The 16,971-nt window shown below is 37.9% G+C and overlaps 1 protein-coding gene and 1 non-coding gene across 2 annotated transcripts; one reads left to right on the top strand and one right to left on the bottom strand.

Annotated features, from left to right (window-relative positions):
- Positions 1-2,126: 2,126 nt before the first annotated feature.
- Positions 2,127-3,797, bottom strand: LOC103937419. Its single transcript, XR_007260592.1, has 2 exons — positions 2,610-3,797; positions 2,127-2,521 (listed from the first exon to the last, which is right to left on the bottom strand). It is a non-coding gene; the product is annotated as an uncharacterized LOC103937419 (transcript).
- A 3,737-nt stretch (positions 3,798-7,534) lies between these two features.
- LOC103936370 (coronatine-insensitive protein 1) lies at positions 7,535-11,100 on the top strand. Its single transcript, XM_009346209.3, has 3 exons — positions 7,535-8,545; positions 9,121-9,592; positions 9,924-11,100. Exons 1-3 carry the CDS (start codon positions 8,073-8,075, stop codon positions 10,728-10,730), a joined length of 1,752 nt encoding a protein of 583 aa, XP_009344484.2. The 5' UTR covers positions 7,535-8,072; the 3' UTR covers positions 10,731-11,100.
- The last annotated feature ends 5,871 nt before the right edge of the window (positions 11,101-16,971 follow it).

Raw genomic sequence — 16,971 nt, 5'->3', positions numbered from 1 at the left:
CACAAGTCACCACTTAACCTAATTAGCTGGAAAAAAAAATCGTAATTAATTGTTCATAAAAAGAATATAATAAGTGGTAATTGTCGCGGGTTTTGTCTCCAAAATAATGAAGTTAGAAATAACATAGCCTCATTTGATAAAGAGAGATTACTTTGGATATGACTATTTATTATATTAAAAGCATTTTAAAAGAAGAGATGAATAACAATTTATTCTATTTAGACTTGTGAGTCTAGAGAACGTAAATCCTAAACAAGATTTTCGCGTATCATTTTTCTCTTCGTTCACATCTCTGTTTCACCTTCACTTCCCAAAACAAACCATCCCTCATCTACATTCCAAAAAGGCATAAACGAAGAAGAGAAATGATTCGGATACCCTCTCAACCTCATGATTCACAAAACAATATTTTTCCTTGATTTGTATCATTTCATTATTTTATATATGAATATGGTCAAGTCACACCATCAGCTCGATTATAATAAGGAGTAATCATAACTGTATAGTATCATGATATTTTCTGTGCGGCTTTTCTCTAGATACAATGCATGTGTCATACTCACTGCATGACTTTGACAACTACTACATTCATTTTATTATTTTGTTATGACTTATCCAAAATCACTGAAAGCTGAAACCATACGACTATAAAATTAAGAGTTTAAGGTGTCTTTATAAAACTTTATTTGTCCATTTTCTTCACTACAAATGAACGTTTTAATAATTTTAGATTTGTCTAATTTTTTTCACAGATGATCTATGAATGTTGTTCTAAAAGATAATCAGTTTGAATGGTTAAAATAGATTATGGAATGTGCCCTACATAAACGTGTGTCAAAAATTACGTAAAATAATTGGCACGGATCCCCGTATATATCTTAACTTGATGGTTCAAAATTCAAATGATATTGAGTCTTGCAAGTCGGCTAGCTAGAGCAGTAATCCTTTTTCTACACTTGAGTTCAAATTATCATTCTCCTAACTTAATAAAATTCCAATATCGCACAAGAAAATGTAAATGAAAATTTTACTAGATGATAAGGCTAACCCTAAATACGGGAAGCAGAAAGCCCTTGGAAATTAAAGATCCTAGCCGACCGGAAGGTTTTGAATCTGCAGCCACTAATTTTTTCAAGAACTTAATTTTGGGTTTCAGTTTTTGTCCCTTTCTCTGGAATTTTCTAAGATAATGATGAAGAGGAGGAAAACGACTTGTTCATAGTCTTGTCGATTTCTAAGTCCCCAACTTGATGAGGAGGACACTCACTCGCACCTCACGTCGACAATTTTTCAACCAATCAATTTTTACATAGAATATGTTTGTTAATTGTATTTATGACATTTAGTGTATCAGATCTTATTTCCAACACATTAAAAAATTTCTCTTCACTATGAGCTCCTAATTTTTGTTTCTCTAGTTTGCAAGGAAACCCCACTGTATTTCTCTTCAAGTTACACTATTAGTTACGTACATATATATATATATATACACATATATCATTATATCTACCATACTTAATTTGCGACTTTTCACTTCCAGTATTTATGCATGAATTAGGTTACTTATGCACGAACGATACGTCGCATCAGCTTGTCACAATAAAATCACATCATTCTAATTGAGTTACTTATAATTATGTTTCAAATTCGTTGCGATATATATTGTTTTACTCATCTATAAAAGTCGAATTTTAGACCTCTTGCAACCAAATAGAGACAACTAAACTATATCGTATGGTAGTAGGTAGACTAATTTCCCATAACCTCTCTCCAATAATTTGTTCATCTTTTGGTTAATATAGATATGAAAACCGTTACATAGGTTCTCTTATGTATTTGGTGGACCATGACTAATAGACTAGTTTAATTAAGTAGATTGCCTTTATTTATAGTAAATTTAGTCTTAAAATGGAAGTCAGTCCTGTATTAATTACGTCAAAAAGAGGTTAATTTGTTTGATAAGACGGGCATATGTTTTGACTGAGATGCCTCTTTGAAAACATAAGAAAATGAGTTCCCCTCATTTATTACCTTAAAGTTAAGTGGTTTTTAACATTTGGTACATAAAATTTTTTTCATTCTAAAATAGTATATAAAATTATAATTTTGAAACATTTTCATACATCTGTTAAAGTTACTGGTAAATTTATTGTTAAATAATGACGTAATATCCGCATGAACAATGATTAAACGTTACGTGAATATAAAAAAATAAAAAAAACTTTTGGTCTTCTCCCTCACCCCTTCCAACCCCCATCCCTTCTCTGCACCCACCATTCCTCCTCCCTCTTCGACTCCACCCACTCCATCGAAGGATGAGCATAGCCATCGAAAAGGTAATAGGACTTAGCCTCGGGGTTGATACCGGTACTGATGATGACGGCGATGATGAGTCCGTAAATACCCAACACTCCCGCCATAACTACCGGCACGATCGACTTCATCACCAGCTCCGGCCTCGTCACTCCCATCGACGCCACTCCTACTCTGCTCTTTGCCGTCCCATACGCCGCTCCCATACCTGCAAAACACACAAAATCTGATCAAAATCCCTATATCCGCCCGGAACAAACCCTATGCGCTTAGATCTGGGCCGAATCGGAACATACAGGAGAAGACGAGGGCCGCACCGGCGCCTAGGAACCCGAAGAACGGTGCCGTGGGTCCAGGAGGAGATCCGGAGCCTGATAGGGTTTAGGAGAATGTGGACTTGGAGAGGGAGTGGGAATGGTGGATTCGTTGAAGACGGAACGGTCGATTTTGGGGATCAATACGTCATCGTCGAAGCGGCGGGTGGGGTGGGATTGAGAAGGGGAGGAGGATGAGGTGAGGGAGAGAGAGTAGAGGTCTGATTGAGAGAGGAGGTCGAGGTCAATGAGAGGGAGGGATTCAAGGTGGAGGTGGTTAGGGTTAGGGTTGGGGTTGTGGTGGTCGACGGCGAGCCGGAAGGCCATGGCAATGAACTGTGAGAGGAAGAAAGAGAGATTTGGGAGGAGAAGAAGAAACCAAAAAGTAGACGAGGGTGGATGTTAAACGATGAGGCGTTTCGGTATCCGACTTTTGATTGACTGGCGCGAAGAGGGAGGGGGAAGGGTGGTTGCGGAGTAGAGAAGGGAAGCGAGTCGGAAGGGATGAGGGAGAAGAGCAAAAGTTTTTTTTTTTTTTAATTTTTTAATTTTTTTTTAATATCCACATGGTGCTAAATCATTGTTCACATGGATGTCACGTCATTAGTTAACGGCAAATTTAATAGCAACCTTAATGGATGTATAAAAGTGTTCCAAAATTATAATTTTATGTACCACTCTTGGATGAAAAAAACTTTATATACTAAATGTTGAAAATCAAGAAACTTTAGGATAGTAAACTGAGATTGACCCTAAGAAAATATAGGTTTTTTAGTCAAAATTTCTTAGGAATTGGTACAAGTTCTCACTCTGGTCTTTGACATTGGTATAATTCATTACTTAGTTCTTGAGATTTAAAATCGATATAACGGGTCATTGAGTTTATTTACCGTCAATCATTTTAGTCTTTCTGTGATAAAATAAATTGACACAAAACTCCTACTTTTTGTTAACTCATTTTGACTCATTGTTCATTAAATTGAGGGTATTTGTCATTTTGATCCTTATTTAAACAAATATTTTCACGGAATGATCAAAATGATTCATGATGGACAAACTCAGGGATCAGTTCTATCGATTTTAAATCTCAAGGATCAAAATGAAGATTTATACCAATCTCATAAACTATTTTAGCTAAAATGCTGAAAATATATCTATATACTAATACTATATGCTATGCCAGTAGAGATGATGAGAAATATATTCTCCACTTGAAATAATATTCATTAACTCTTTGTTGCACTATAAAAAGTTTGGTTCTTTATATGTAAGAAATCATTCATTTTTGTAGAAAAAAAAAAAAATTTAACACGTATGTATATAAATTTTCGTTTTATGATCACAATGAATTACTTTTGTGCATGTGTCAAGTTGTGATTTGTATTAAAAAAAAAGTCAAATAATTTTTGTTTGTATATAAGTGTTACAAATAGTGATCAAACCTTTAAGGTAGCTTCAAATTAATTTAATTTGTAATTAGATTTAGTTAAACAATGGATTGGTTGACCACATATAAACAACATATTCTTTTGTGGGGCAAGATTGAGTTGTAGACCATACCGAATGCAAGTTGTATGTTAATATTCATATATTCTATTTATATTTTAAATTCCAAAACCATGGGCCATCCATTGATTGGATATTATATTCATACAATAATTTTGCTCAAATTTCTGAAAAAATGCACCTTGAAAAAATACTTATAGAACACTAGCTTTTTGTACTTGCATACAAAATGCTTTAAAGAAACATTAATATAACTATTAATCAATCTCATAATCATATATACTTCGATTTACGTCAATTATTATTGATGTGAACTTTGAAATAAGACTTTATACCTATACCACTCGAATCGATAAAATACAATGCTGAGTGAAATATGTGTAAATGAGTTTCTTCCTCCAAAGTAATTTGAAATCCATTAGTAGAATTTTGTCTCAATCATCATTAATTAAAATGGAGGCAGATTGTCTACCCTCTTGTTTGGATGTCATTCCGATCTCCTCCTATTTGTGCAGTCACGTCAACATTTTATATTCCTATTGTTGTTTGTCTTATTATCTTTATAAAAATATCAATATAAAATATTAACGTAGCTTAACCGTGACCGTACAAAATAAAAAAAGATAAAAATAGCATCCAAATAGGAGGACAGACAATCTGCCTTCCATTAAAATATCACGGAGTGTGAAGTGAATAGGTTTACTAGGTTTTTGCTGTGATTTATATACAAACTGATTGGACCTCTTCCTTTTTAGCTATCCGACATGAGTGTCATCATCAAATCCATCCCAACTAGTCTTGGAAGATAGCACCACAATTTTGTCGAATATCATGCATTGCATTCTACACATATTGCTATAAATGATATGGTGCTTGTGGTGGATCGATTATGACTTTTGATGCAACTAAATATTTACAGGGGATGAATCTGTGGTACATGGTTTTTGACATACATTTTTAGGGGATTATTTTGTAATGTATTTCAATAATTTGAACCATTTATTTTTTAAGGTTTTCTCTATGAATAGTGTTTTAAAAGGTAGACGGTTCAAATCGTTATAATACATTACAAAGTGAAGCTCACAAAAACGTGTGTTAAAAATTATAGAAAAAATAATGTCACGAATTCACTCTGTATTTATAATATAAACAATCAAAATTAATGATATATGTACTTGTTTTTTATATCAAAATTATGGATTTCATTCAAACAATGAAAAGGTGATTAGAAAATAATGACATCCGCTAAATTTGATAAGAAAAATGAAATTATTATTCTGAAAACCAAGATCGAAGGCCTTTTCGTTACCAAGATTTTAGTAGTTTAAAGATTAAAATTTCCCATAATTTGCTTCGAGCATACTGCCATGAATTCTTCATGCTCGTACCAATGATTACACATTCATACTTGTACACGTAACAAATTCTTTCGTTCTAAATAGGTAAACATGTCATAACATCAACAAATAATAAAATAATAACCACACATTCCTACTTGTACATGTATCAAATTCTCTCGTTCTAAATAGATAAACATGTCATAACATCATAAAATGATAAAACACAATTGTAGATAGGAAAATGATGGGGGGAAACAATGAGAGAGCTAGCTAGGGCAACAAACCACCCAAACCCAACGGCTTGACTCAGCATCCAACAGGATGTCATGACGATCAACGGTAAAGAGTGAGCTAAAATTTCTACGGACCAGATGAGGGTTTGAGGCAGCAGCTCGCAGCCATAAGCTATCATGCGTCGCTGGCGCGCAAATAAAAGAGATGTGCCACGTCACACAATAAAACCACCCTTTGCGGCACAGCTGTCCACGAAGATCAGGTTACTGCGGCAAATATTGTGTCACGAGTCAGCTCCTCCCTTAAGGTCCCACAAATACAAGAGAAATGCTGCGCAGCGAATTGAGATTTTTTCCAATCTGGCTGTTTAGAGTCAAACTCCGTATGTGTAAGTTTATATTACATTGTAGATCTCGAGTTCAAATAAAGGAGGAGAGGAAGGGCATCCGATAGTCGACAGCCGACAACCGACAGCCGACAGCCGACATTTTTATTTTACGTTGAATTCTTTATGCCGACTCCTCTTAGTAAAAAAAAAACGTTGTTATTGTTGTTTTGACTATTCAGAATCCAAAGAGTAAAAAATTTGACCGTTGAAATGGGTGAGATTTGAGCTTTGTTCAATGTGAGATACATTGAATCATGTCATGCGTAAACGAGACTCTTATAATTTCATCTCCTTGTTCCAATTATAGTATCACCCATAATGAGACCTGCTCTAGACAAACAATTGTACCAAAGTTTTTTTTTACTGTTACCTTTGGTTACCCTAAGTCAAATTATGCCAAAAACAAAGATACAAAGTGTTTCTTTGGGACAGGTTATATCTTTAAAAGATTGCCCACTTTCCTTTCTGGATTATTGGATTTTCTTTCTTTTCTTTTTCATGGGTTCATTTGATCTTGTAACTAGGTAAGTTATGAGGAAAGGGATCCTCTCTGAATCCCTTCCTTCTAATCTATCAAGTCCGGAGATTCGGATCATTGAAATTTGATCTAACGGCTAAAATTATTATAACTTTTAAAGTGGGTCCCTGTTTGTAGTCGTTGAATCAAATTTTAAAGGTCCGGATCACTGGACTTGATAAATTAGGAAGAAGGGATCTGGAGAGGATCCATTTCCAAGTTATGAACGTCCTTGTCACATATAAATTGATAAAATAATAAAAGCAAGAACCAGCCTTAAGAAATGGAAAACAAAGAAAGCAAAAACGTTGGTTAAAGCTAAAGCAGATTTCAAAGGGCAAAACTAGTTTATCTACATCTACATGATTAAAATTGCCTATGTTCCATGACTTGATGAATTTAACGACTTCGATTATGAAAGTTCACACTGTGTTATTTGCAAATAAAAAAATAAATTTATTGCCCTAAAAGAGAATGCAAACATTATTTATCCTAAAAAGATACATATAATGAGAATATATAAGCGTATCAGATATCTTTCAAGCACGAAAAAAACTTCAGCTATACTCGATTGAACTACGACTTTAATTTCAGTTATTGACATTAAATATCACTTGCATGACTAAAATCGCGATTAACCAATTTAAGAAAAACAATAGTATCAAAGATTGACATTGGAAAAAAAATCAAATAATAAAACCAAACTACTTTGCTAATTTTTTATCCTTCCACTCACATCACAGTTAAACCACTCCAAGACAGCATCTGCTGCAGTGACACTGCAATTGCACCACCTGACATCGAGCAATCCCAAATCGCCACGTTTCCAACCTCCCATTCATCCCTCCAAATGCATAACGACGACGTTTGACTGTTTCATGCCTTTGTTTTGTCGCCTTCTCTTTATCTTTTCCGCCCCCTACCCGCTTTCCTCTACATTCCCCTCCCTTTTGTTTTTATGAGGCGCATAATTATTAGTAAAGACCCCTAATTACTCAAAGTCCGATTCAATCGCCGCCGGCTTCCGCCGTATCAGATCCGTCTTCTCAGATCATGCGCTTCGTGTCCACGCCGACTCCATTCTCCCGCGCGAGCTTCTCGTAGATCGTGCTTCTTCTCGCTCCTCTCTCTTTCCACTTGTCCCTGCTCGTTCCTTGACACGTTGCGGCGTTTCTCTGAGATTGTGATTTTGTAAGCGGCGGCGGCGCGTGGTCGTTTTGATTCTTTTTTTTGGAAGTGGATTTGGATATATTACGGTTAAGGGGTCTGGTTTTGGGAATCCAGTTTCTATTTTTGGAAATATTTGGAGTTGGGGATTCGGAGCTCCGAAAACCCGATCTTGAACTTGAATTAAAGCATTCAAATATTTTCCCACTTTTGACTCTGAAACTTTTTGTTATAAATAGCAGTAAGTGTTTTTCAGTGAGAGTATTTTCGTCCGGCGACGTTTCTTATTAGCAATGGAAGACCGAAACGTCCGGTGTAGGATTTCCGACGTCGTTATGGACGTCGTGATGCCGTATCTGCACGACCCGAAGGACCGCGACGCCGTGTCGTTGGTGTGCAAGCGGTGGTACGAGCTCGACGCGCTCACGCGGAAGCACGTGACCATCGCGCTCTGTTACACCACTACCCCCGATCGGCTGCGGCAGCGGTTTCAGCACCTGGAGTCGCTGAAGCTGAAGGGGAAGCCGAGGGCGGCGATGTTCAATCTGATTCCGGAGGACTGGGGAGGGTATGTGACGCCGTGGGTGAGGGAGATCGCCGACTCCTTCCACCGCTTGACGTGTCTGCACTTTCGGCGGATGATTGTTAGGGATTCGGACCTGGAGCTGCTGGCTGAGACGCGCGGGCGCGTGCTCCAGGTGCTTAAGCTCGACAAGTGCTCAGGGTTTTCCACCGATGGGCTTTTCCACATCGGCCACTCCTGCAGGTAGTAAAGTTCACAACTTTATGTGAAATTGTTTTACTTGCGGTGAATTTTGTTGTGGGTTCAATCAGAAACTTTTGATGCATTCATTGTTTTGGTAAAAATTGAAGCACAAAGTTATATTGTTTCATGCTGCATAGTTTCATTACTCTTTGAAGTTTTCTTTCGAGTATCGATTAAATAATTCTATGTTTGGACGAGGGACGTTTATAGCCTGACTGCAGCAGTATGAATTACATTGCTGATTATAAATTTTAGTTGCAGGGATTGCTTATGGATCTTTCATTCTTTCATTATCTCTCACACAATTCAGCATGTTGTTTCGTTTGTTATTTGTTCGCGAAAGCCTTGTTTCAGGCAGTTTCTAGCACTTCCGTGATCCCCAAAACATCGCATTTCGGAACTTTCTTGGGGGGCATTCGTGTAGTAAACATCGCATGCACACATCCACGAACCCTTGTTCTTGTATACATGTTAATGCAGCTTTTGCAATCATTCTCAACTAAGTAATTTTTTTTCTCTAACTGTTCTGGAGAGACGTTAAAAGATGTTGTTTTTATCATTATATGCTTTTGTAGGAATTTGAGGACCTTGTTTTTGGAAGAGAGCTCCATAAAGGAGAAGGACGGCAATTGGCTACACGAGCTTGCTGAGAACAACACTGTCCTGGAGACTCTGAATTTTTATATGACGGATCTTATCAAAGTCAAAATCGAAGACCTTGAACACATAGCCAAAAACTGTCGCTCCTTATCCTCTGTGAAGACTAGTGATTGCGAAATCTTGGATCTAGTGGGCTTCTTCCGTAATGCAGCTGTCTTGGAAGAGTTTTGTGGGGGTTTCTTCAACGAGCAATCAGAGAGGTACTCTGTTGTAACTTTACCCCAAAAACTTTGCCGTCTGGGTCTAACGTACATGGGAAAGAACGAAATGCCAATAGTATTCCCATTCGCAACCCTTCTCAAAAAGCTCGATCTTCTTTATGCGTTGCTGGACACTGAGGACCATTGCACATTAATTCAAAGGTGCCCCAACCTGGAAATTCTCGAGGTAGGATTATAAAACCATTTTTTCTGCTTTCTAATTTGTTGTCTTTTCGTGTGCATGCAAATGCGCATGTTGAGTGTGTCGAAGTACAATAATTGATTGGAATACTAGTACAAGAACTCGCTATATTGTTTGTGACTAAATCAAATATTTCGCATGGGTCACAAATAATGCTCTGTTTATTGTGCTTAGTTATATATAGGTTTTAAGTTTTAAGATACCAAAAAATTCATTTGAAATTTCATTCATCATCAGGAGTGTCTTGAATGATTTTGCTTTGGAGCAGGATTCGTATTCGAAACTTAAAACTTTAATTTGGTTATATTTTCGGCAGACAAGGAACGTTATTGGAGATAGAGGACTAGAAGTTCTTGCTCGGAGTTGCAAGAGACTAAGGAGGCTCCGAATTGAGCGGGGCGCAGATGAACCAGACATGGAGCACGAAGAAGGTGTTGTTTCACAACGGGGTCTGATGGCCCTGGCACAGGGCTGCCTAGAGCTCGAATACGTGGCTGTTTATGTATCGGACATCACCAATGCATGTCTGGAATACATTGGGACTTACTCTAAAAATCTCTCTGATTTTCGCCTTGTCTTGCTGGACCGAGAAGAGACAATAACAGATTTGCCACTTGACAATGGGGTTCGAGCTCTTTTGAGGGGATGCCAGAAGCTTCGTAGGTTTGCTCTGTATCTCCGTCGTGGGGGCTTGACTGATCTGGGACTGAGTTATATCGGCCAGTACAGTCAGAATGTGAGATGGATGCTTCTGGGTTATGTTGGGGAATCTGATGCAGGGCTTTTGGCTTTCTCAAAGGGTTGCCCTAGCCTGCAAAAATTGGAAATGAGGGGTTGCTGCTTCAGCGAGCGTGCACTCGCTGATGCTGTAATGCAACTGACTTCCCTTAGGTACTTGTGGGTGCAGGGGTACAGAGGATCTGGAACTGGTCGCGACCTTTTGGCAATGGCTCGCCCATTTTGGAATATCGAGTTGATTCCTCCGAGACGAGTTGATGTTCCTGATCAGCAGGGAGTCGAGCATCCAGCCCATATACTTGCATACTACTCACTTGCTGGACCGAGAACAGATTTTCCAGACAGTGTTATTCCCGTTGATCCGGCATCCTTGCTCTCCTTCTAGATCTGTAAATACAACCTCTTTTTTTATTCCACAAGCAGTCATTTTCTTGCCACGCCTTGTTTATAAGTTGATGTAACTTTTTTACTTTTCTTTAGAGGGTTTCGTTTTCATATTTTCAATTTTATTTCTAGACTCTTAGTTCTGTAATAAGTTTGAGTTATCCTGTGTAATCTGAAAGCACTTGCACTCTTTGACCCCAAACTGTTTCGGTCCTCTTTTCCGGACAGTTTGCTTCAATTTCAAGCCTGTAGCGACTGGTATTTGTTTGCTGAGGACAATCTTGCTGGGAAACTATTGTACTTTCTGGAGCGCAATGTGGCGGTGTTGCAAGTTTTTGAATAAAATTGAAGAGTGATTTTGCTTGCCCGAATTTGTGAATCTGTCATGGTTTGATTCCTACCTTAGTTGTTCTTGTCATACCCTCCGACTTCGTCGAGTTTGTTTCCCAACTTGAGTTCTAATACAATGTGAAGCTGCTGATTGTTACAATCGCAGAATAAACTTGGATGACGAGAACGTCTCTAATGGGAGTCCCTATTTAAGGACTTCCACCAAAGGATTCCCACCATCACCTTTGAGAACTCATTTGTGGGTTTAAAAGGAGTCTTTGTGCACTTAACGGAGTATTGCGTTCAATGAAAAAGTCCGTATAATAAAAACCCTAAATTTGAGGTTTATAAACCGTAGATCTCCATCTGTAAAAAGGCACCAAAACCCACAATCAATCTCCACCGTTGATTGCAGTATCTTGTTCTCAGATTCATCGGAAGGCCTTGGATCTCATATATGAGGACTGTACGATTGATATAGAGCACCACTGGAGATGCTCTAATGTAGCGACAACTTGTCGATCATTGGACACCTAAAGATTAAGCCAACAGGGAACAAGCAAGCAACCCACTACACACCAAGTGTAGAATACATGTATTTGTGTTCCAGTTCGCATCTTTCTTCACAGTGTTGGACCTGGAGCAAAACACCAGCCGAGGAAGAAGTAGCAAAATCTCCTTTAATGGCTAGGTAGTGATGTTGGGACCTCGTCCATGGTAATGAACTACAATGCTGCAAGAATTATATGCAACTCAACTTGTAGACGAGGAAATTTTCTCTCGTACAACGATATGTGTCTATCTTTTTTATCATGTGATCATCTATGTCAAGAAAAATGATTCTCTACAATTGGTTACGCCCATGAATGGTTGGTTGTGAAGGGACAAAGTTTTGGTCCCTTAGGCCATCTCTAACCGAAGGGTTCAGAGGGCTGAAAATAGCTTGAAAACCGTCTCCAACCGAGGGCTAGGCCGGAGGGCTGTAGAATCTCAGAGGGCCCCACGGAAGCAGAGAGGGCCAGAGGGCTGGCCAGAAATACTGGGAATCCTGTCGATTATTTTGAAACCAACGGCTAGCTGACGCCAGCTAGCCATTGCTAGCTAGCGCCAGTTACCGTTGGATTCAATTTTTTTTTTTTTAGGGTTTTTTGGGTCTTTTTTTTTTTTTTTTTTTTTTTTTAATTTCTATTTTTTTTCCCTATAAATACCTAAACCATTCCTCACAAAATTTTCACCATTCCTACCATTTCAATTCTCATATTTTCCTTCCTCTTTCAAAAATCTATCCTTCAATTTTTTTAATAATTTTGAAATGGCCTCTTCTGCAATGAAAGGTAGGGCTTGGACACGAAAAGAAGATGAATCTCTTTGCAAGGCTTATAGATGGGTGTCGGAAGATAGTGTGTGGGGAATGGTCAAACAAATGACGGTGTTTGGACTCGTGTGTCCAAAAAATACTTAGAGTTCAATGAAAGCACCACTCCAGTGAATATTCGAAACCACGAGAGTTGTTCTTCAAGAGGGAAGAAACATCTTCAGCTAAATTTGAACAAATGGCATCAAACATTGTTAGCAGCCACAAGTAGACATGAAAGCGGCGTTAATTACTACGACGAAGTAAGTGTTTTCACAATTTATTTTAAATATTTAATTATATTACATTTAATTTCATAAATTAATTTCCTTTAATTTTTTTCTAGGTACGCCAAGCGGAGGAATTGTATATGGAGAGCAGCTCGAAACCCTTTCAATTTCACAGTTGTTGGGAAATTTGTAAAAGGTGGGTGTTATTTGAAGATCCACCAAAGAGAGCTCCTACCCTAGTGTTCGAAACTGCATCCTCAGCTGTAGATATGGATGAAGATGGATCTCCAACCATTCAACAAAAAAGGGTAGAAAATCCGTCTTCGGTTGAAGGTTCCATACCTAGGGCTATGGGACGAAACAAGGCGCGAAGGTTGAAGGAAAAGGGTAAGGCAAATGATAATTACGCCGCTCAACATGAAGTGGCAGCCTCATTGCAATTATTGGCGAAGCAAAATGCCCTTGAGGCCAAAGAAATGAAGCATAGGCATGAAGAACGGGCAAAACAAATACAAGAAGAGATGAATGATAAGAATATGGAAAGGAACACTTCGAATTACACTCCAATGAGTAAGGCCTATTTTGATAGGAAAAAAAAAGAAATTATGAGCCGACGGCAGTTGTTTACCTCTGACTATACTCCTACGATGGCGGATGATGAAGATGATGTTGATTATGGATATTAAATTTAAGTTGTTTTAGTTTTTAAATTTAAGTTAATGTTGTTTTCGAATTTAATTTGTAGTTTTTAAATTTAATTTGTCGTTTTTAAATTTTAGTTGTAATTTTTAAATATAAGTTGTAGTTTTTAAATTTAAGTTGTTGTTTTTAAATTTAAGTTGTTGTAGTTTTTAAATTTAAATAATAAATTATGTTTGGCCCTTTGGCCCTTGGTTGGAGACGGAGGCAAATATGACCCTGTACTGTTCATTAAAATATTAATATCTTGGAGAATCTTGGAGGGCCAGAAGGCTAAAACGAGCCTTCTGGCCAGCCACCATCTCCAATCGAAGGGTCCTGAAGGCCAGAGGGTCGAAAATAGCCCGAAAACCGTCTCCAACTGAGGGCTAGGCTAGAGGGCTCTGGAATCTGAGAGGGCCCCACGGAATCGGAGAGGGCTAGAGGGCCCGGGCTGGCTGGCTAGAAAATTCAGTTTTCCTGTCGGTTATAACCGACAGGAATGCTTAAGAAAAAAATTCAAATGCAATGGCTAGCTGACGTCAGCTAGCTGTTGCATTTGAATTTTTTTTTTTTTTTTATAGTTTTATTATTATTTTTTATTTACAAAATTTTTCCTATAACTTCTATTTTTAATATTTTTTTTAAATTCTATTTTTTCCTATAACTTTTATTTTACAAAATTTGTTTCATTTTTTTTTTAAATTCCATTTTTTCCTACAACTTCTATTTCACATAGTTGCTTTATTTTATTTTAAATTCTATTCTTATCCTATAACTTCTATTTCACAAAATTTGTTTCATATTTTTTTTAAATTATATTTTTTTCCTATAACTTCCTAAGCCATTATACAACATTAAATTAAATTAAGTAACATGAAACAACATTAAACAATATGAAATAACATTAAATAACATTAACCAACATACAAATTATACAACATAAAAAAAATATTTAACAACATGAAACTTAAACAACATTTTAAAAAACATTTAACATAAAACTTAAACGCCTACTCCATGCTTCTTTTGACCCAAAGATGTGCAACAAGATTATGTTGTAGGTACTTTTTTGTGGCACGAGAACGTATCATTCTATAGCGCCTCATGTACTCATTTATAGAGATACTATCAGTTCTTAGATTGAAAGGCAAATTAGGCCCATCATATATTTTTGCACGAGCCCTTCTTGACCTATTTGGATCTTCTTGATTGTCATCAGACTCTCCATCAATATACTTATCTAGCTCATCCTCCACTATCATATTGTGTAATATGATGCAAGACATCATGATGGAGTCCAAATTTTCTCGACTCCACCCTCTTGCCGGTTCGCTAATAATCTTCCACCGTGCTTGTAGAATACCGAAAGCTCTCTCAACATCTTTCCGGTATGCTTCTTAGTGTAAGGTCAACAACTTTTCTGCGTCATTCCTAGGGTTTGGAATTGCTTGGACAAATGTCGCCCACTTTGGGTAGATGTCATCTGCCAAGTAATACCCCATATTATATTGACGGTTGTTAATGTAGTAGTGAAGTTGAGGTGCTTTACCTTCCGTCAAGTTATTGAAGAAGGGTGAACGCCCAAGAACTGTAATGTCATTTTGGGATCCAGGGACTCCAAAGAAAGCATGCCAAATCCATGTGTCATATGAGACAACCGCCTCTAACACAATAGTTGGCTTTCTCGACCTTCCACTAAAGCCTCATTGCCATCCGGTGGGATAGTTCTTCCAATCCCAATGCTTGCAGTCTAATGACCTTATCATGCCCGGAAACCCACAGTTTTCAGCTTTGCGAATGAGCTGATTCAGATCTTCTTGATTTGGCTCGTGGAGGTACTCGTCATTGTGAACCTGAACAATTGTGTCACAGAATTGTTGAAGAGTATCAAGGCATGTAGACTCAAACATACCATGGGTTTCATCCATCGAATCAGTTGGGGAGCCATAGGCCATCATTCAAAGTGCAACAGTAACCTTCTGATGAGGTGAGAAACCAAGGCGGCCTGCTCTGTCCAGCTTCTGTCGAAAGTATGGATTGACTTGCTGGACATCATGAAGTAAACGCTCGAAGACATGACGCCTCATCCGGAAGCGACATCTGAAATCCTCTTCTGTGTACACCGAGTTGGGGTTGAAGTAGTTGTTCATCAAATTGGCATGCGACATCACTCTGTTTCGTGGTTTGTAAGAGCGACCAGCAATAAAACCACCCCATTGAGGTTGTTCCTCAGTTGGCTGACACACCATGGCCGCAGCCATGACTGCTGCTATGTTTTGTTTGTTGTGTCTTACTTGAACTTCTTCATCACACTCCTTATCTTCTCGTCTCATTTGCGCCCATTTTACTTCCAATTTGAAATTGGATGAGGACCCCCAGTTGGAATCCGAAGAGGATCCAAAGTTGGAATTCATTGTAAACTTGAATTGAAAGAGATTGAATTCAAAGTTGTGTGAATTATAGCCCAATATCCACCCTATTTATAGCAAAAGAAAATTTCAAATCCAACGGCTAGCTGACGTCAGCATGATGTCAACTACAAACAGCTAGCTGACGTCACTTAGCCGTTGGATTTGAATTTAAGTTGTAGTTTTAAAATAATAAATTATGTTTGGCCCTCCGTTGGAGACAGTTTTTTGTGGCAGGGCTAAAACGAGCTTTCTGGCCCTCTGGCCCTTGGTTGGAGACGGAGGCAAATATGACCCTGTACTATTCATTAAAATATTAATATCTTGGAGAATCTTGGAGGGCCAGAGGGCTAAAATGAGCCATCTGGCCAGCCCTCAGTTGTCCAGAGGGCCGAAAAACGTCTCTAACCGAGGGCTAAGCCAAAGGGCTCGTGGAATCTGAGAGGGCCCCACAGAATTTGAAAGGGCCAAAGGGTTAGCCAGAAAAAACACCAATCCTGTCAGTTATAACCGACAGGAATGCTTAAACTAAAATTTGAATCCAACGGCTAGCTGGCGCCAGTTACCGTTGGATTCAAATGTTTTTTTAAAAAACTTTTTTTATAGGTTTTTTGGGCTTTTTTTTTTAAATTTTCAATTCTTAAAAATTCTAATCTTTTTTCCTATAAATACCTAAACCATTCATTCACCATTCTTTTAAATTTAATTTGTAGTTTTTAAATTTAATTCGTCGTTTTTAAATATAAGTTGTAGTTTTTAAATTTAAGTTGTTGTTGGAATTGAATTTAAGTTGTTGTAGTTTTTAAATTTAAATAATAAATTATGTTTGGCCCTTTGCCCCTCGGTTGAAGACGGAGGGAAATATGGCCATGTACTATTTATTAAAATATTAATATCTTGGAGGGCCAGAGGGCTAAAACGAGCTCTCTGGCCAGCCCTCGGTTGGAGATGGCCTTAAATACAGGTTATTGTCAGGGTATTAGACTTTGGAGTTCTACTATACCCAAGAGGATCCTCGCCGGATTCTCTTTGTGAGGATCCGCATCTGTTCATCGTACATCGTGCGGTCATAAATCATTGTAATTTTTTATTTAAAATTGAATATAAACAGTACCTGACAAAAACTGACCGTACGATGTACGATGAACGGATGTGATTGGAGGATCCCCGGGATCCTCACAAAGAGGATCTGGCGATGATCCTCTCTCCTACTATACATCAATGTGTGGTTTATGTTTT

Source organism: the organism of the source record quoted next, unplaced genomic scaffold (genome assembly GCF_019419815.1).
Source record: "Pyrus x bretschneideri cultivar Hongxiangsu unplaced genomic scaffold, Pyrus_bretschneideri_v1 Contig32, whole genome shotgun sequence".
Lineage (NCBI taxonomy): Eukaryota > Viridiplantae > Streptophyta > Magnoliopsida > Rosales > Rosaceae > Pyrus > Pyrus x bretschneideri.
The sequence above is the reverse complement of the archived record's forward strand: the minus strand, read 5'-3'. Positions and strand labels throughout refer to the sequence as shown.